The 20,430-nt window shown below is 40.9% G+C and overlaps 2 protein-coding genes across 4 annotated transcripts; one reads left to right on the top strand and one right to left on the bottom strand.

The window, feature by feature from the left end:
* Window positions 1–1,885: 1,885 nt before the first annotated feature.
* Window positions 1,886–11,341, bottom strand: si:ch73-43g23.1 (serine/arginine repetitive matrix protein 2). 2 transcript variants are annotated; one of them, XM_067519147.1, is made up of 2 exons: window positions 11,023–11,341; window positions 1,886–10,531 (listed from the first exon to the last, which is right to left on the bottom strand). In XM_067519147.1, exon 2 carries the CDS (start codon window positions 10,450–10,452, stop codon window positions 2,329–2,331), a length of 8,124 nt encoding a protein of 2,707 aa, XP_067375248.1. In that variant the 5' UTR covers window positions 10,453–10,531; window positions 11,023–11,341; the 3' UTR covers window positions 1,886–2,328. The 2 variants fall into 2 exon arrangements, with proteins under 2 accessions (XP_067375248.1, XP_067375249.1); XM_067519148.1 differs by having other exon boundaries at window positions 1,886–10,526.
* A 2,319-nt stretch (window positions 11,342–13,660) lies between these two features.
* On the top strand, window positions 13,661–20,417 carry rmnd5b (required for meiotic nuclear division 5 homolog B). 2 transcript variants are annotated; one of them, XM_067518495.1, is made up of 10 exons: window positions 13,661–13,788; window positions 15,013–15,215; window positions 15,425–15,567; window positions 15,646–15,783; window positions 15,964–16,064; window positions 16,432–16,598; window positions 16,857–17,022; window positions 17,139–17,241; window positions 17,322–17,476; window positions 17,985–20,417. In XM_067518495.1, the coding sequence occupies exons 2-10, from the start codon at window positions 15,077–15,079 to the stop codon at window positions 18,046–18,048; spliced, it is 1,176 nt and encodes a 391-aa protein (XP_067374596.1). In that variant the 5' UTR covers window positions 13,661–13,788; window positions 15,013–15,076; the 3' UTR covers window positions 18,049–20,417. The 2 variants fall into 2 exon arrangements, with proteins under 2 accessions (XP_067374596.1, XP_067374597.1); XM_067518496.1 differs by having other exon boundaries at window positions 13,674–13,788; window positions 15,069–15,215.
* The last annotated feature ends 13 nt before the right edge of the window (window positions 20,418–20,430 follow it).

The raw sequence follows: 20,430 nt of genomic DNA, 5'->3' as shown, positions 1-20,430 counted from the left end.
GTTAAATAACTAATAACAAGATGCCATAACATAATGGTAATGTTATATTTTGCTTAAACCAAACAAAAACAATTGTTATAGCGCACATCACTCACCTGATACTATCATCACTATTGTGACCTTCCTTGGTGCTTGTGGGCAGAGACTGTCTTCAGACTGGACTTTGCAGTCTCCATTTTTAATTTAAGTGATGAACAATAAAACCACTCTACTGGGGTGCTGTATTAGCTAGACATATTGCAGAACAGCATAATAGTATGTCAGATTTGAGTAGGACAGTTGTGCTTTACTGAGAAAAGTTCAACTGCTTCTTGGAACAGGCCCAAGTTGTGTGGAAGCTAGCCCGGAAGTAATCTTGTGTTAGGTGTGCCTGGACGTTTATATACAGTAGATTAGTGTGTGATTCAAAGGTGTGTCTCTAATCATTTTCCAGGTTGTGACAATACAGGATCATAGCAATAAATGTATACAGCTACACATAGCATTACTCTGACTGTTTCAGAAAAAGGAAGTTATAGGAAGGCAGTGTATCTCCAAGTTTATTTTCTTTGAACTACTGATAAATGTTGGTGTATTTGGAATTTTGGATTAGTTTTTACCATGTGTGCTATTACCATTGTTTGGTTGTTAGATTGTGTCGCTGTGCAATGATATTTAATGAACTCTACACTAACATACACTACTGTACATTACATTACTGATTAGGTCAACTTCTTCCAAACCAGTGGAATAATCTTACTCCTGGCTCAGTGGACATAACCATAACCCACTCACATACAAAGAGTTGCCAGGTGTTATCACTTCCAGATGTGAACGCACATGCTCTTGAGTTCCCGTGGGGCTCTGGGTTTGCTTTTAACAAATCAGTGTTTTTTTCGTTCAGTAAGATGCACACACACACGTCCACACTCATCAACTAATTTTTCATTCATTTTGCTGTCATCCAAATCAAAGAAAGGAGGCCAATTTTGTCCCTCTTGACTAACAAAGGCATGGATTTCAGTAAACAGTGTCAGGTTTTGATTAGTAAAACATTAAAGTGTGTTTTACTGTGAATGGGTCTTCTAAGAAAAGGGTTAGTGTAATACCTTTGGGGAAGGGATTTATTGAGCTCCTGTGGTGGTCTGTGGCACACTCTAGTGGTCACTAGAGTGTGCCACAATGTGCCACTACAGAGTCACAAAACTTTACTGTATGCATGTTGGGGAGTTTAATTGCTGACATTGTCCAGCAAAAATCACAGCAAGTTATTAACAACAAAACTCTGTGATAATTAATTTGTATAGCAGTACAAAGACTTCAAAGCACTTGCACATAGTCGAGACTTGCTGTGCCCTCCAAAGGCAAAGAGAGAAATATCTGAAGAATGCAGTTAAATGAAGCACTTCGTTGCACATATACTGTATACTTATACAGTAATGTAAATATATTATCTCTGACTAACTATATTTTTTCCAGGAAAATGTATGTTTCTATTGTCATTATTGCGACTTAGCATAGGTTGTAGTGGGGTTGATTAGTTTCATATACCCTCCAATGAACCTTTTTACGTATGTTTAGTGCACTGTTATAGCTATGCACATGCCCCATGTGACATGTGCAGATAGTGTCACATGTGTACTAGACAATCACTAAAATTCAGTATACTATTATATACCTAATTATAGAGATCACTCTTACCATATTTCTTTTTACATTTTATAAGGCATTAATATGTCCCTGAAAACAATACAACAAAAATATTTTGTTTTTCTGAAAATTTGTTTATCAATTTTAACAACTTTAAAACAAAATTGCTATTATGACAGTTCATATAAAGATCTTACAAGACTATATTAGCTCAAAAGTTAAAAATAGAAAATAGATGGAGGCACAAAAAGAGCAATGCAAATGTGATATTTTTATTGGCATTGCTGCGTCAGACATCATGTGAACAAACTCACTCATCCAATATTAGAGAAATACAATAATAAATAAAAGTGGTTCTTTTAAAACAGTATTTTCAAGTTCTTTAAAGAAATTTGTTTTTAAAGTACACATACCAGTATTAGTTATTTGTGAACTTATAGTGTGGTGTATCAAAATGCTAAAATGTTTTTAATAAACTATTTTGAAATTATCATTGACACTCTTAATGTTAACTCAAGAATTAATCCCGTCATATTAAAGCAGCCAAGCACATAACAAGAAGCAGCAAAAAACAAACTGCTATCCTCAGTTGCAATGTGAAAACTCAAATAACATTACAGGCTAATACTAGACAGCCCATTTATACACTGTGTATTTAAAACCCAACAGGCTCCAGGAAGGCGGCCTCTATCTTCTATTTCAGGACCTTTTCCCCCCTGTTGGGGGTAGGTTGGGGGGACGCTTGTGGTAATAGTCTGGTGGGTTGGGATTAGGGCTTGCATTCATTCCCGTAGGAACATAATACATACTCTCCAGGTAACTCTGGTCCAGTGTGGGATGATTCTGGGTGTCTGGCTTTGACCCCTGACCAGAGGGATTTCTATAGCTAACCCCGCTCCCACTAGGATGCATTGTTGCTGGAGCAGGGGCCTCAGGATATCGGGGTGGCTGTGGCTGAACCTGGTGGTGGGCTTGGGGTGGAGGAGCTGCATAAGGCATGTATTGCGGTGCAGTGGCATACATGCTAGGGTTGTGAAGAGATGGATAAGGGGCTGCTGAAGGAGGATAAAGGCCTGAATGTGACATTGCTTGCTGTGGGATGAGCACTTCCACATATTGGCCAGTCTCTGGGTCAAATAACATTTTCCTCAATGGCTGTACAGGCACCTCAATATAAAAATACTTCCCTGTCTCAGGATCCATGAGCACTCTGCGAGGTGTTTGTCCATAACTACTCTCTGAATACAGACTGGTGTTGTCACCCCCATATTCAGACCCAAAGGAAGGCCCCAGGTTGGAAGGTCCACACAGATACTGGGTATCCATAGGAGAAAGTCCTGGAGAATGGCTGTGGCCAGGATCCCTGTAAGGAGCCCCAACCATGGCTGGTTGCTGTTGTTGGGGAGATCTGTGGGGAGGGGGTCGCCTAGGTTCAATATGCTGGGGTGGCTGCAAGGGGCGTTCAGAAGGGCAAACCTGTATGAGTGAGGGGTGGGGAGGGCAATGAGGAGGCTGGTGCAGTGTCTGGTACAAGGCTTGTGGATGGCTTAGACCAAGAGGACTTGATTTGGGAGACCCGGGCTGGTAGCTTATTGGCTGATGGTCAGGTCTGCAATGGTGTGGACGGAGAGGAGGCTGAGCCATTGGGTAAGCTAAAGTCTGGCCTGGAGAGTGTGGAGGTGCCGGTGGGGTGAGATTATGGGGGCTATGGTGATGGTGAGGTGGTGCAAGACCAGGGTGGGAAGGGCAGCCAGCTGTGCACGAGCAGGGATGAGGGCAGGAGGAGGGTTGAAAGCGATTTGACCTCCTGTGGGTCAGATCTGGAAGAATGAGAGGACTAAAGCTCTCTCTTTCATCATAACTTGGAGGGTCATCTGAGGCATAAAAGTTCAGGTCACCTGTCCTTTGGGAGCACTCGCCAGAGTGTAATCTGCGGCATGGCTGGTTTGTGTACCTTGGCATTTGTGTTGTGGAAACAGCAGGAGGCTGTTTTGAATTGTTTGAAGTCACCCGAATAGTTGGTTCCTGAGGGTATGCTGTTTTGGGATAAAGTGGTTCGTGGTCTGGATCCATAACAGCTGACTGGCTTGGCTGGTTGGCTGAAGCTGATACAGGTCCAGGGACTTGCTGTACTGTTGGGTCAGATACTGGACCTGGAGCTGACTCAACCTCAGCTCCAGGACAACTGACGGCTGTTGGAACTACAGATAAGCTTGTAGGTCTTTGTTTGTATCTGGAATTTTGAGGTGAGGCAGCAGTCTGTTGCTGCTGTCCTCTGTCAGTAGATACCGCTGATGGTGACATTGACTGGTTTGAGAGACTGGAGATGGTGGTTGCTGTTGTTTTGCCAGGTGGAGGTTTGAGGCTGGATACTGCAGAAACAGCTAGTTTTCTTGTGTAGTTTGATGACGACACAGATTCATTGGAGATCTTTCGATAGATTGTTGGTGAGGACACTACAATTGTTTGTGGTCTCTCCTCACCTTGTGGTTTTATGCTTAATGCTCCCTGTGGCTTCTGTCCTTCATTTGGCATTGCTCCAAAATCAGCAGGTTTGAATTTGCAACTGGGTTTTGGAGGCACAACAGGCTTTTGAGAATTTTTTGCTATAGATTTTACTTCAATTGCTTGAGGTCTATTGTTTCCAGTGGAGGTTGCAGGCAGTTCTTCTTTTTGTGTTTCATTGGACAGTGACTTTACTTCTATTGGCTGTGGTCTGAACCTCCTAATTGCAGGAGACCTTGGGGGGAAAGTTGGATCTAGTCTCTTCACTGCTTCAAAATCTCCTAGCTCCTTATGTTTAGTAAGAGGTGCTGTTTGTTCATGCATATTCTTTAGTGGTGGAACAGTGTCTTTTATTGCAGGCTTACTGCTCAGTGCTTCATCTTCTCTTGTCTTTGTAGGGGTGTCTGTGTTTTCAGACACTAATGAACGAGCAGACATACTGGATGATGAGGAGAATGACCTCTCTCTATGAGAATCGATCTGACCTTCATCTGAAGGCAAGGGGATCTGAAGTGGGATCTCTAGACAGTTTACATGCTTATGGGGTACCTCTGTTCTACCAGCTGCATTCTGACTGTCACTCATCACTGCTCCAATGTCAGCATGGAATCCTTTCTCCTTCAATAACATGGAAACCGAATGGCCACTGCTGCCAGGTGTACTTCGAGGAGTGATGGGTCCAGGCGATGGTGAAGAAGCAAGGGCACAGAGAGGGGTGGTAATCTCTTCCTGTGGATGAGATGAAGATATCTTGGTCTTGCTAGATCCATCCCTTATCAACACCACAGCAGTGGACACCTCTCTTTCCTTACTAGGCAATTTTGGGAGGCTTCCAAGCATTGGAGGTTTTCTTTCTGTTCTAACCAACAAAGATTTGTCCTCATTGACTGGCTGTTTGTGGGTTGGAGTCTCTCGTGTATCTAGTTCCATTTTTAGATCATGTTGATATGGCTTGGTATTTACTGTGTCTAGTGTTGTGTGATTTGGTACATTTGCATTTGAGGACATCTTTGATTCCCTGCTTAAGGCAGGGGAAAGATTGGGAGAAGCCTGGGGTTTGTCGTCTGGGTTTACTGAGTCTTTCCCACTGCATGACATTTTATTTTTGTGTTCTTTCCAGCAAACAGCCTTGTATTCTATTTGCATTGGCTGTGGATGAGATTGCGATTTTCCTTTGCTCTGATAAGGTGGAGATGGAGGTAAGTCTTGTGCCTCCTGTTTCTGTTCGTCTTTCATTTTCACTCTTAAGTCCTTTTCCGTATTTTCCTTGCTTTCCTTCCTCCACATCTCTTGACCTAGTTCCTGTTCTTTCCCTGCTAGGACCTCTTCCTGCCTTTCTTCTTTGATGTCTTCCCTCCTTTTTTCACTAAAGTTTTCAATCCGTTCTTCATTCACATCTGATGACAATACAGAACTAGCTGCCTTGAAGGACAAATTATATGTATTTTTTACAAGACGCCTCACATCTCTGACTTTGTGAATGGGACCCTTAACGGCAGTGTTCCCATTTCCTTCTTCTTCCCCCATTTTCTCATCAACACTGGTCCCTGTGCTTTCCTTCTTTTCTCCTAAAGACATGTCTGGTGAAGAGGCTTCAGGTTTGTTTTCTGCCTCAGGTGTGAGACAAACGTTGATAGATGATGTCTTTTTCTCCACAGCTCTTAGTGTAATCTCCTGTGTTTTTGGCATGTTGCCAATTGGTTGCAATTGTTTATGGTCTTCTGTGTTTTCACAGTCCTGTTCTTTGTTTATGATCTGCTGCATGGCTTCAGTGACAGAAGAACCTCCTAGAGTAGCAGTTGTCAGGTCATCATCCTGCTTTTCAACTCGTGTTTTATAATCCTCTGCTTCTTGCACTCCAGTTCTGGACTTTCTTTTATCAAATGGAACTTTTAATTGTGATCTCATCTCAGATCGTAATGAGGTTGGATTCCTATTTTGAAAATCAGCCTCTTCAGTGTCACCCTGTGAAAAGCTAACACTTCTGCTGCTGCTGGATGAACTTGGTCTGCTTTTTTGTGCTTTGGCTCCATCCTCTGTTCTTAGTTCTCCTCTCACAGGAAGACCCTGAGATGAAATACAACAATTTGACTGAAGACTGGATCTTGGATGATGTGCAGCAGGTTTTGGAGACTCATTCTTAGATGATTCTACACTCTCTGTTGGGAGGTTGTTTTCTTCACAAGCTGGACTCACTCCTTCTGCCTGATCATCTTGTTGTTTATCAACACTCTGCATCTTCTTGGACAAGACACTCTTGATGAGACAAGTAGCCATCTTGGTTTTAGAGCATGTTTCATCCAGGGAAATAGATTTCTGCAGTTTTCTTTCATTTTGCTGATTGGGCTCAGGGCTGCTCCCAGAAGGGTAGCATTCTTGTATTGCTGCTGGAGTACTATGTTGTCTTATGAATGTTTCTCTAACTTGACTCTCTAAACAGGGGCTGTCTAGCATCATTGGTACCCCAGGACTACTATTCTCACTACTCTCATCCTGCTTTCCCTCAGTATTATGCTTTCTTTTCAGCTGGATCTGTCTCTTTGGCACTCCTCTTCTCACTTTCCTGGAGTCCTCTCTTTCCACCGCTACATCTACGCACTCAAAGCTGCCCATCTCATAACGCCTTCCTGGATCTAGGCCACCTGAGTTGTGTGCAGATTGTTGGAAGGTGAGTTCATTATTGTCCATGTTTGGAGCAGAACCCCTGAAATCAGCATAAGTTGGCCAGGAAGCACTGAGTCCAGCTGGGCTCTCCTGCGTTGATGGCTGAGAAATGTTGGCAGATGAATGGTGGCTGGAGTTGTACATGTCAAGGTAATCTAGCTCAGGACTTGACAGACTGTGAAAAGCCAAGTCTGTAAACCACTTCACCTCATTGTCTGCCTCATCAAGTTCACTTCCCATGCTGGAGCTGGAACTCTGGCTAGGCCTGCTTGCAACCACACGTCCAGTAGCACTTTTCTTATTCTGGGCAGCAGGAGGCTGAAGCCGTCTGCTTGGACAACCACCTCTAGTTTCTTGTTGGGAAGGAAGTCTCAGAAGCCTCTGTTGTTGCTGTAGCTGTCTGGTAGCAAGCAAGCTCTCTGAATAGGAATGCACTGTTGGCAGTCCCTGTCGGGTCTCTCTGCTTGTGGGAGCTGTGTCGCTACTCCCAGGCCCTTTTCTATTCCTGGCATTGAATGACAGCTCAAGCTGTTCCCCTCTGTAACGGGTGTCCCCCTGCCACCCCTCCCCTTTTTCAGGAACCTGCTCCTCCCTCTTTTGCCTCTCTCTACCTCCCTCCCTCTCACCCTCGGGCTGTATTTCCTTCTCTATCTCTGATTGCCTTCCTAGCCTGATACATTGGTCCTGGCTATTATTGTCAACAGAAGCACAGGGGCTTTCCTTATTTGTCATTTTCTTTAAATTACCGCTAGTTGCTATTACCTGAGAGGGGTTATGGCTTCTGCTCTGCCATCGTCTGTATGGTTTCTCAGGGGCTATGATGTGGACAGGTGTTAACCTAGTGAGTGGTGGAGAGGGAGTCCGTCTTCTGTTTACATGGTGGGCCATGTTATCACTGAACCTGTCTCTGTTTTCACTTCTTACCTTGGGGTTGAGCTGTCTTCTTAAGTGCTTGGGTGTACAAGTGGATTTTAATGAGCTTTTGCTTTTGGATTTTATGGAATAAGTAGCAAGTTGAGGCTGTAGGTTTTCCTGTCCCTGCACAGGTGAACTAAATGTAGCCCTGCTGAGGGGGGAAATATTTGTATTCTTCTCCTTAGAAGCTAGCAGATTAGGGGAAGGACATTTAACATCAAACAGGGGAACACTACAAGTGTCCTTCTGAAAACAGGTAGGGCCTCTTTCTTGTTTCTCTTCTGAGAACAAAGTTAAACTGGATTTATCCTGACCTTCTAAATGTGTTACCTTTCTTGCTGGGCTTTGAGGTTTCAATGAGCTGCCTGCCTCTACCTCAGATAAGAAAGGCGAAGTAGAGACAGGTGATTGAACTGCATGCACTGGTGAACTAGTTTGGATTTCAGCCACTTTTGAGTTGACTCTGATGTCTTCTTCTTCAAATGAGTGTGACACGTTTTTTTCCAAATGTGTGGGGTAATGTATTTCTGTTATACCAACTACAGATGAACCCCTTTCAACCTCAGATGCACTACTTAAAAGAGGACTAGTCTGTGTATACTGAAGGTGGTAGTCTGTGGAGACAGTTGCTGGTGAATGTTGATAATACCACTGCTCAGGAGATTGAACGATAGGTGATAGATTTGTACTTCTCTGCTGAGGTGAAGGACTTTGATTCTTTTCAGGGGAAGGGTTTATATATCTGAGCTCAGGTGAAGGACCGTGATGCTTTGGCTGAGGTGAAGGTGTTTGGTACCTTGGATGATGTGACAAAGTTGTTTCAGGCTTGAGGACACAGCTCGTGAAGCCTATTATATGAGGAGATTCTCGTGATGCATCCGTTGAGTCTGCTGTATTGCTCTGTATACTGTCTCTGCTTGGGGTAGGGCTACTTGCCTCAGGGGATGCAAGTGTCCTTTGTGGCTCAAGGGTGGAGAGATGAAAAAGTTCAGGAAATGGGGGATCTTTCCTGTCCTCAGGCTGAACCACAGTGTAACAAATGCCTGTGATATGCGGGGACGAATTGAGGCTTCTTAATGAGGCAAGGGTACTCTCTAGAAGAGGTGAAGCTGATGTTATTTCCACTTCAGAAGCTGGTTCTTTTCTGCTGACCTCTGGCAAGAGTCCTGTAACCTTGATTTCAGGTGAAGGAGCAGTATGTCTGCTCTCTGTAGGGCTACAACTAACTTCAGGGGATGGTGGTAAACTACCAGCTATTACAGGTGAAGACAACTGGGTCCTGATTTCAGGGGGTGTTGAAATGTGTCTTATTTCAGGAGAGGGGGTTCTTGTCCCAGTCTTACAGGGGGAAAGAAAACTGAGGACAGGTGAAGGAGTTGTATGCCTCACTTCTTGTAGTGAAACACTCTCCTCAAGTTCAGCTGATGTTGCTATTGGAATTACAGGTGAGGGAGGTGTATATCGTGGTGCAGGTGTAGACACACCACTGACAGGTTCAGCTAATAACCTTGCACTTTGGTTCTCAGGAGTAGTTGTGGTGTCACTTTCTGCAGGGGAAGGTTCTGAAATCAATTCAGGGGTGCAGGGGGTATCCAGTGTTTCAGGTGTGGAGCCTATGCTGAAAAGCTCAGGCAGTGACACCCTGCCTCCCAGTTCAGGAAAAGGAGACGATGTCTGTGTGTCAGGGGTGTCAGGCCTGTTTTTCAGCTCAGGGAACAGGAGTGTTTCTCTTGACTGGGATAATAACTCTGCACTACTAGATGGAGGTAACGGCGATGACGCGATGGCTCTAGATTCAAAGGCTGATTCTGTGACGTCTTCAGAAACTTTGTTGGGTGTGGGCGGTAGTGAAGATCTGCTTTGTTGATTATAGAAACTGCTCCTTTGTTCAGGCAAGACCTTTGGAACAATGAACTCAGTTGAAAATTTGGTGTTTAGTGAATCAGGAGAAGATAAACTGACACAGTCCCTAGATTCAGAGGAGGGACTTGGAGGTAAACATTTATTTGAAGGGCTGTTAAGCCTTTCTATGAAAGTAGGAATGATTTTCACTTTTTTGTCGTCTGAGTTAACTTCTCTCAGATTAGGAGATGGTGAATATGTTTTTTCTATCGAGGAAGAAGACAAGGATGACACTCTTCCATCAGAACTGAGTGTGAAGGGGCTTTTATGTCCAGGAGAGGGAGTCCTCTCACCAGTGCTGAAGACTTCAGATGTTGCCCTAATTTTATGAAGCTCTGGTACTGGTGATTTTCTGTTTGGTTCTAAATTTGAGCTGATGTCCTGAGAAATGTCTGGATGCCCTGTGCTCAGGCCCTCACTTTCTGACTTCCTCCTCTCTGAAGACTCGTTCTGAAGCAGGGGGCTACAAAGTCTTTCTGTTGAATCTTCAAAGCCCTCCTCTCCTTCACTGGAGCCCTGTGCAGTGTGGTAAGAGCCAGAGGACTCGTTCAGATCATCCACCAGCGGCAATGCAGCAGCAGCCCCATCCAATTCCCGCTGCAAAGGGACAAAGGCCTCTACAGCAGGGCTGCTTGAGAGAGAGGGCGACTCATGGTCATCTCCAAAAATGTCACACAGGCAAGTGGTCTCAGAGATGGCACTGCGCTGCGTTGGACTATTGATGATGTCAAAGATTTCAACGTGGTTGGGCGTGCCGTCACGATGACACAGGGTAAAGGTACGGGGTGCACTGCGCAGGAAGGAATAGCTATCCCCCTGGAGAGTCCAGCTGTCCATTGTTAATCCACAAGCCCCTGAATTTTACTGTGGTTAGTCCAGTGCACTCCTCTAGTCTGCTCTGGACTCTGTACCTGGACTGGAAAGAAGGCATAGTTACCTGGAGCATGTGTAGCACATTTATTTATACCACAAGTAAAATTTCATACATATCACTGAGAAGCAAATTGTATTTATCTTTATATTTCATCAGTTTGCCCACAATAACTAAATTCATTTACATAAATCCATGCTAAAATATTATAAATCTCTGAAAAAAAAGCAGTGGCCGACAATTTAAAATAAACTGTAAACTATAAAGTTTATCAAAACGATTTAAATACAAAGTAGAAATTTAGCATACTGTATCTCTACATGTGCCTATAAGCTCAAGCGATACGTTCTTCAGATGTTTTATCTGACATATATTACAGCATCTTATTTAAAATTATAAAAAAAGGTATTTATTCATCTTAGATATAGGGAAAGTGACAATAAGCCTTCTACATCTCCTTAGTACATACCCTTTGTCTACACTTTCAATCTGCTCCCCATACAATTAGAGAATGACAGAATGATTGGTACCGGTACCTTTGGCCAATGACGTGGCTTTCTCAAGTTCATTGAGCTCCCCTTTGTTGTAATATCTGTCTCTCATCCAGCAAACTGTCTCTCAAAATCCACAGCCCATTGTGTATATCCTGGATCCTGGACTGACCAGCTGCTCCATACAGGTCAGTCCTGCAGTGCCCCACAAGCTAGACAACTTCAGAATGTCAAAGGCACTGCCATGTATTAGACTTGAATAGAAAAAGCAAAGGTGGGCATCTCTCTCAGACACATTACATCCTCTAAAGCTCCCATCTCTTTTTCTGCCCCTCCTTCCTGAGCTGGCCTCAGGGAGAGCATTTACTGAGTCTAACCTGGGTCTTTTTTCTTTTCCAGTTTAGAGTTGGGTTGGCCATTGGCTGTTCTATGCAAGCTGGGCTGGGGTGCAGTGTGGGGGGTGGGTTGGTTTATAGTTAGCAGCAGGTGCTGATCCAGCCAGGACAGATGAGTGTGCCTGGAATCTGACACTTAAGGCCAGCTCAGTCACAGGGTTCTCTATATATAGACCCATAGTATCAAGGCCAGATAGCTTTAGCTGTCTGCTTAGGTATGCTGGTAGGGAAAGAAAGGGGAAATACAGAGCCTAAAATATAGCTCATTGCACACTTGATCAGTACATATGATTTTATGATTACTTACATACTGTATACTTGTAGAAATGTGTGCCTCATCATAAGTAATGTAGTGTAACCAGGGTACAACAAAGAACACCCAAATTTTCACCTCACATACAAAACTCATGGCAGCTAGAAACACTTATATAATATCTGTTATGTCCTTTCAAAGATTCAAATATGTTTTAAACAACCTTTCAACATCTTAGAACTAATTGCTTAAAAAACAAAACACTACAAAAAAATAACTTTACTTTTACTTTCAAGCAGGTCTGCCTTTCATTCTCCAACACCTGACACTTTTCAAAACAAAGTGGGCCATGTTATTTATTACTGTTGCTACAATAGCAGCACCCTCTGAGCCACATTGAGACTGTCTGGACATGTTTGATGGAAGACAGACTGAGACAAAAAAATTCATGACAGAGCTGCTGTATCTGATTGCATTAGATGGTATAGGTGTACCTTATAAATTGGCCAGTGAATATATATGTGATATTTCAGTTTTCCTTGTTTAATACCTTTATAGACATTTCAGAGATTTTTGACATGTGTTGCTGCCATCAAATTCAAAAAGAGCTAATATTTTCCATGAAATGGTAAAATGTATCAGTTTCAACATCTGATATGTTGTTTTATTGTGAATAAAATATGGGTTGATGAGATTTGCAAATCATTGCATTCTGTTTTTATTTATGTTTTACAGATGGTTCCAACTTCATCGGAATTGGGGTTGTAGATGAATAAAAAAATAAATACATACATTTTAACTATTATATTATCGGGTTACAACATAACAAAATTGAAAAAAGGAACGAGGCGGGAAATTTTTCTGAATGCACTGCAGCAATTCTCACTGCTGGATTTTTATTAAACACCACCAAGACCCACCAAAGGGTCTTTCATAACAATAAAGGTCAGCAAAGACAATATGTATTGATGCATAGATACTGTCGCAACATGTTGCACAGATAAAGTATACTAAACTGCAGATACATTTGAAGTCCTGTAATTTGGCAGCACAGCAGACAGGATGAAGACTCACAAGGAAAGAATGATAAGCACCTCACCAACTAGGAGCTTTAGTCTAGATCACTAACAGATTAGTCACACAAGCCTGCCCACACCCAAAGGCCTCACCCACCTACAGAAATGCAACATACCAATACGCTGTGCGGGCACCTATAAGTGGCCAAACACGTTAATTTTCTAACGAAGGGGACTTGGCAGAGATGTTTATGTGTCCACATGCTGAGCAAATGTGTCTGGCAAAATACGTCCTTGTTTACAAGATACACAAACTTTACTCTTTTATTTATCTCATTATATTTCCTGCTTTAGAATTATCAGAGAAATAAAAACTAAACAAAGATCCATTCCCATGAGGGGTGTTATTTAAATAACAGTAAGAATGTTAACAGTAAGAATATGAACACATGATCACATTTCAAATCTGTCTTTTTTGACCCAGTTGCTCTTTTACGATGTGATTAGTAAGCTCATACAAGTCCCAGTTCTAATATTAGGAAGGGTATATTTTAATTGTTTTGGTGTGAGTGATGCACAATCTTGAGGTGGGCTACTTGTCTGAATACTTAATGTTACACGTTAAGGCACTTCACACTATCAATTCAAATGGTGTACCTTAACTGTACTACATTAATTTAACTTCAGGACTTTTTGGTCACTTTGCTTAGTTTGTAGTAAGACCAAGTAAATCAAATTATAAGATTTAATGGAATGCATTTAGTTAAACAAATGAACAACTAACGTTAAACTAAGTTAAGTGAATGTAAACTAGCACTTAGCTAGCAATTAGCTCTACTGGCCAGACAGACAGGATACACCGTGCTGTTCAGAGTCACATTGTGGGGTATTCGTATCCTGTGCCAAACTTTAAATGATGGTTTAAGACAACTTTAAAATCCCTGTGTGCAGGAGAGAAATGTGATTTGAGTGAAAATCGTATGACACACCAAGAGATGATTGATTTCCGAAATAACGGCTTTTATTGTGAAAGGCCCAGTTAACGCAGAATGCGACACAGGAAGATCCGCATTACGATTGCTGCTGAAGTGTTGCCATAACAGGCAAGAGGCTAACGCTAATGTTTGCTAACTAATTAGCAGGATAGGTAAGTGACGCTTAGTTAAACATATCGTAAACTTAAATCAAGCGGCGACAGATGTTTTAACTTTTGGAAAACAACAAAAATAATGATTACATGCGGACTGTCAGTCTCTCCTGAAATTATTTGGGCCTTCTCAGTCAGCAGCTGGCTAACATTACCTAGCTAACTAGCTAGCTGTGGTCAGCTTATATAGCTAGCTAGCTAGCTAGCTAGAGACCAGTTTGTTGATGTTAGCTGTGCGACATTTTTAAATTGCAATATTGAACTGTCAAAATAACCTTACACGATTAAGGGTTTGTGGTACTTAACATTAATCAATCCATGCGTGAAAACAAATACATCGACAAAGAGTGGTATTTTAATATTAACGCTAGCTGTACCAAGGTAACGTTAGGTGGACATTTTCTGTTTTTTTTCTGTTAGCTATGCCTTTTTAATGATTAAGAAATAAAAATAAAGTAATAATACATGCATTCAGACCAGATTCTAAATCAGAATCATTTATAAACACGATTCGGTTGCGTAATGATTAAATTAAACTTTAAAAGGGTTGAAGCACAAGCGGCGTACATCGTTAGTAAACACAAGGCCGCAGAGTACACTGTGTGCCTGCTCACTAATAATGCCGAGGCCTTGCTAATTGTTAGCGTTGTGACAACAGGGAAACTTTTAATCAGGAAAGATGAAATTAGTTTAGTTAAATACTCTAGGCACATCGTTTATGATGTTAAAATTATGGAATGTGATGTTATTTTTTGCAACGGGTTCACAATCCAAATGTGTAGGTTTTTCTTTTGTGCTAAATCCACAACAACAACCTGCAACTACACATTTAACTAGGGTAATATGGACACTCATTAAGGACTGACTAATACATGATCTGGGTTAATATGTCAACCATTTATTATTATTGTTTATTTTTAGAAACAATTGCCTTCCGGCAAATAGGCCAGTCATGTCTAATACATGTCTTAGTCATAATAGAAATTGGTATAAGAGTGTTTTTAAATTATTTTTTAGTGTAGTTGGCTGGGGTAATAGCTGCCAAGAAGATGGTAGCTGCTGGTTGGAAACCATCTATATCCGTCTAGTGTTGTTTATACATTTCTGCTGCCCATATTGAAAAAAGAATACAGCTAAAATAAATTACAAAAATTAAGGATAAGTAGGGGTCTATTTTATTATATAGTAATTATTTTTCATGTTCTGTTTTTCTTTTTAATGTAGGTATTGTTCCTGTGTGTGCGTGTGTGTGTGCTTGTGTGTGCGTGTGTGTGTTCCAGTCTTAACCATGGAGCAGTGTGCATGTGTGGAGCGGGAGCTGGAGAAAGTCCTCCATCGTTTTGTAATGTACGGCCACCAGTCTGAGGAGAGGCTAGACGAGCTCCTTCGCAGTGTCTGTGAAATACGAGGACAGCTTGTTGCTTTTGGTAAGAAAAACAGAGACCCCCAAGGTCTCTGAATTCAGTTAAGATTCTGTTGCAAGTAAAATTAATTTGATGTTATTGCTGTAGATATTTCAATTTCTTTGTCCAGTAAGAAATAAAAATATTTCTTTGCTTGTAGTAGTGTTGTCATAATTCATCAAGGACATGTTATTATAGACGAGCAGGGAAAACATTTATTTTCTTTCTTGCAGGAGTACAAGATGCAGACTTATCAGTCCTATCCCAGACAATGGCCCAGTGTTGTAAAAACATCAAAGAAACAGTGCAGATGCTAGCGTCTCGACATAAGGACATACATGGGAGTGTGTCAAAAGTGGGCAAAGCCATTGACAGGGTAAGGGCAGACAGCAAATATCTTTAAATTTATACATTTGACATACAACACATATAGATAATCTCTGCTACTCTGCAGAATTTTGATGCAGAAATTAGCGCTGTGGTCGCAGAGACAGTGTGGGACACACCAGAGAGACAGAAATACCTAAGTGAGACCATTGTGGAACACCTGTACAGACAAGGGATGCTCAGTGTAGCAGAGGATCTTTGTCAGGTAAACAATTGAAACCTACAAACATAGCCCATAAGACTATGAGACGATTCCTTTCTGAAATCTATAAAACCAAAAATATTGAAATAATATTTCGGGTTTCAGATTTAAGACAATGTACCATAATTTGTCAAGAATGTTTGGTGGAATTGTTAATAATTCAAAACACCCATTGCTTTCTAGGAGTCTGGTGTAGTTATAGACATGAGTATGAAACAGCCATTCTTGGAGCTAAACAGGATCCTTGAAGCTCTGAGGATGCAGGACCTCAGGCCAGCATTAGAGTATGTTTTGTTTTATTTATTTATTTTTATTCATTTTTGTATTACCATCTTTTAATATCATCTTTATAAAGTAAACAATATGACTTCACCGTTTCACACATTGGCGTAAATAGTTGTTGAGTTGGGTATTACTCTCTTTAAATTTTGTAAGATAAAATACTGCATCAGAAAAAGTATAATTGTTTAACTAAACAGTAAGTGCAAGAAGACTATTTGTTACTTTCTAATCTGGCTGAACACTCAAAGTTTTGGAAAGTTCTTGGATTTGTTACCAAATGTATAATACAAATGCCCTAATACAGTTAAAGAATTTCTGTTTAGATTACTGTTACTTTGGACATATGTAAAATAACTTTTATTATCTTAGATGGGCTGTTATGAATCGGCAACGCCTTCTGGACTTGAACAGCAGTTTAGAATTCAAGTTGCACCGCTTGTACTTCATCAGTCTTCTCAGTGGAGGCATCGGCAACCAAATGGAGGCCCTACAGTATGCCAGACACTTCCAGCCCTTTGCCTCTCAGCACCAAAGGGGTAGGAAGCGTACAGTGGCATGAACATTATGAAGCACCTAACACTAACACCTAGTCAGTTTTGTTTGTGTGTCACAATTTTTGAATTTGATACTGGACTTCAATATTTATGCAACTAGCTCAGAGTTGTTTAATAATGAAGTCGGAATGAAAGAATTTTAGGGCGATCCGTGAATATTATGAGGTCTGTCTCATGTTGCCCATGTCATGATTTAAAAAAATAATAATTTTCCGCTCTTGTATTTGTTTCTCGCTCCAGATATCCAGATCCTAATGGGCAGTCTGGTGTACTTGCGTCATGGCATTGAGAACTCTCCATACCGCAGTCTGCTCGAGACAAATCAGTGGGCCGAGATCTGTAACATTTTCACTAGAGATGCCTGTGCTTTACTTGGCCTGTCCGTAGAATCTCCACTGAGTGTTAGGTTAGAAAAACACAAACCGCAAACAATATACATCTCTGATTAATGTAAGACATTGCGACATTGATTCATTTTAAATACAGTTAAATAAAGATAACATGCAATGTGTATTTTCCCAGTTTTGCATCAGGCTGTATGGCCTTGCCAGTGCTGATGAACATCAAGCAGGTCATAGAGCAGAGACAGTGTAGTGGAGTTTGGACGCATAAAGATGAGCTGCCTGTAAGTCCCCTTTTAATTTTCAAAAGGCACTAATCACAGTTCCGCATTAGGTTAATTCAGCATCTTGTGTGCTTATGTAGATTGAAATTGACCTTGGAAAGAAGTGCTGGTACCACTCTGTGTTCGCGTGCCCAATTCTTCGGCAGCAGACCTCAGAGAGTAACCCTCCGATGAAGCTCATTTGTGGCCATGTCATCTCAAGAGATGCCCTCAACAAACTGACCAATGCTGGGAAGTAAGTTGGTACTACAGTCTAGTTAATTGATCGAAGGTTGTGTGAGTAGCTACAGATGTGTGGTGTTATCAAAATTATTACCTTCCAGAAATTACACAGTTCTTTATCTGCTTAAGTATTAGCATTATTATTTGGAGCTATATTGTTAGAAAATTTAACATGACTTTTATTTTGATTACTTATGGTTTCTTGCTTTTGAAAAGTGTAATGCTCAGCAGCTAACTTATTAAAAAAAACTGATTTCACAATATTTTATGGTACTGGTGAAAACTTTCTCAAATTAATAAAAAAAAAAAAGCAAGGAAGCTGTAAATCTGAAAGAAAGCAGTGAAATTGGTGGTGACCATTAGGCCTTAAGTAAAACAATCCTAAAGTTTCATATACTTTAAAAAAATGGCCGACTGTCTAAGGTGTACGGTATATTTAGCTAAAACATCCCATGTGGTGTATTACGCTAACAAATATACAAAATAATATAACATCTTTCCTTCTCCTGTCTCGTCCTCAGGTTGAAATGCCCATACTGCCCTATGGAGCAGAATCCGTCACATGCCAAGCAGATCTACTTTTGATACTGCACACTCTCATAATGAGTAAGGATGAAGTTCCATGGAGCTCATTGCATTTCCAGGACAATTTGCTCTGGCCCCTTTCCACTGTCCCTGGCCTGTTATTGTAAGCATTAAGGTTTTATCCAGTGCACCTTTGGACAGCCTCGGCCATTCTGTAACCCACCTTGGAGTCGCTAACTTTGCAAAGTATACAGAGCGCAGCGACAATTGTTCATCTACAACCTATCGTAGACTGAGGAGTCTGTCATAACTGAGTACATCCTCACGAAGGAGAGCGTCTAAAAAGGATCATTCATTAATACTGATTTGCAAATGCCCGCAGAGTTATAGGCTTATCTTTTTAAAGTATGTAATACTTTTTTTCTCTGCTTTTTTTCACTGTTTTAGTTGGATGACTGCATCTTTTTTCTTTTTCTCCTTTTGAAAGATTATGGATGGGTGCGTGTGGGTAAATGGTATAGATTAGGCAAGTTCTGATTTCAGAATGCTAATAAACTTATATTATTATACATGAGAAAAACTACAGAGTAAGTGTGTTGAAAGTTTATTATTTGCTGGTGAAAGAAACTGGGGGTGTGTCTTGAATTGAACTCTTGATTGTGACCATGTTACTCTTTTGTGATGTGATCAAGGCCTCGTGTAGTTTGGAAGTCAATGTTGGCTGATGTTTCCATTTGATTAGAACTATTAACTCATCAAAGGTGGAACATCTTTTTTTGTGACTGAATGCACCAGCAAGATTTTCCTCATAGAAGCCATTTGTCTTGTTCTGTGTATGTATTTAACAAACATCAAAAAATATATACTTGCGTAAAATGTGCTTTGGTTCTATTTTTCATTGCGACTGCCAGAATGGCTCATGTAAAATAGTAAACTAAACAGCAACATGCATAATCGACACTATTGTGTACCTTTAAAAACGAATGATTGGGCAGTTCACATCACAGTTGTGCCATCGCCTCACTCTTACTCTGCAATGTGTATCCTAAGCTTGCACGCCATGTGATTTGGAGATGTAAAGTGGTGTGATGGTAGCCGTATGGTCTGAAATGCAGTGACTGTAGGCTTGTGATTCAGCTTTTACTTGTCGTGGGTGGGGGGAGTCCTCTGATCATTGTAGCTGTTTAATATATACCTAGAAAATGCCTCTGCTGCGTAGGTTTTGCTTTTATTTGAGATGGAGTCAGAATACAAACATTAAAATCCATACATTTCCTCAGGGCTCATTGTAACCGTTAATACCACACTTTGCAGTTATATTACAGTTGTACATTTATATAGGGAGTCTTGAATAAAGATTAAACATATTTGACTATTGAGGCAGATGGTTCGGGTGTTACTGAAGTTTGTGTATATTATTCAACTGGAGATGTTTGAGCAACCACTTTTTCAAAGTGTGTTGCAATTTCCAAGGCATTTGGATGTACAATACAGTATGTTTAGGTAATCAGTACTAATAGTGTAAGTTCCTGGTGTCCTCTTGAAAATGGTGATGTCACCTCACACTCCAGTGAGGCTAAATTTTTTTTTTTCCCTTCAAGCTCGGCACCAGCACAGCTTACACAGACAATGCAACATTATTGTCAGTTTTGAGTTGGAGTTAAAAATTAGCATTTTATCACGGTTTCATCATGGAATGGGTTAAATTTAGTGTGGAAACTTTTCTTTCTTTGATTGACAATCATTCACTTCTACTTTGAGTGTTTCTTCAGATAGCCTGCTAGCTCTTTGTATACTTTTATTAATTTTCTTGAATGTTTGCATTTCCTGCCTTTGTGTTATGCAACTCTTATTGTAAATATTTATCCTCTATACTTGCATCTGAAATTCAAATAAAACTTTATACTCCAAGTCAATTTTGGAGGCTTGCGCTACCCTAACCCACTAACCATTTTCTATCAGGTTTCTACAGCTTGTCACCCCCTACTGTCATTACCACTTGGTGGCACTATTGCTGTATTCAAAATTTTTCCAAAAATTTGATCTTAGGTTAGAGGGTATACAATGAATGGGTTTGCAAGCATGGGTCTTTTTTAAATTAAGATACTATTTATAGTATGTAATTCAAGTTGATGGCATTAAGCACTGCAGCTCCGTTACAGAGAAATAAAGTGTTGGGTAAGAATCTTCTTTAAATCACTCTACCTCTCCAGATCTGTGCAGTTTCAATAATCCCCAGTTTGTTTTAAATGCCAAGTAAGGGCCTTGTGAGTCAGCCACGGCTCATAACTATTCTGATTATGACTGCATAAAAAGTAAATTTTTGTTACGGAATTGCATGTGCTGTTTCTCACCTCTCTCTCTCTCGCTCGCTCTCTATATATACTGTCATTTATGCATACTAATAAACACAGAACATTTGGAAAACATGTTGTGCTAAAC

The sequence above is a fragment of the Channa argus genome, chromosome 10 (genome assembly GCF_033026475.1).
Source record: "Channa argus isolate prfri chromosome 10, Channa argus male v1.0, whole genome shotgun sequence".
Lineage (NCBI taxonomy): Eukaryota > Metazoa > Chordata > Actinopteri > Anabantiformes > Channidae > Channa > Channa argus.
Note: the sequence above shows the minus strand (reverse complement) of the source record. Positions and strands in the feature narration are given on the sequence as shown.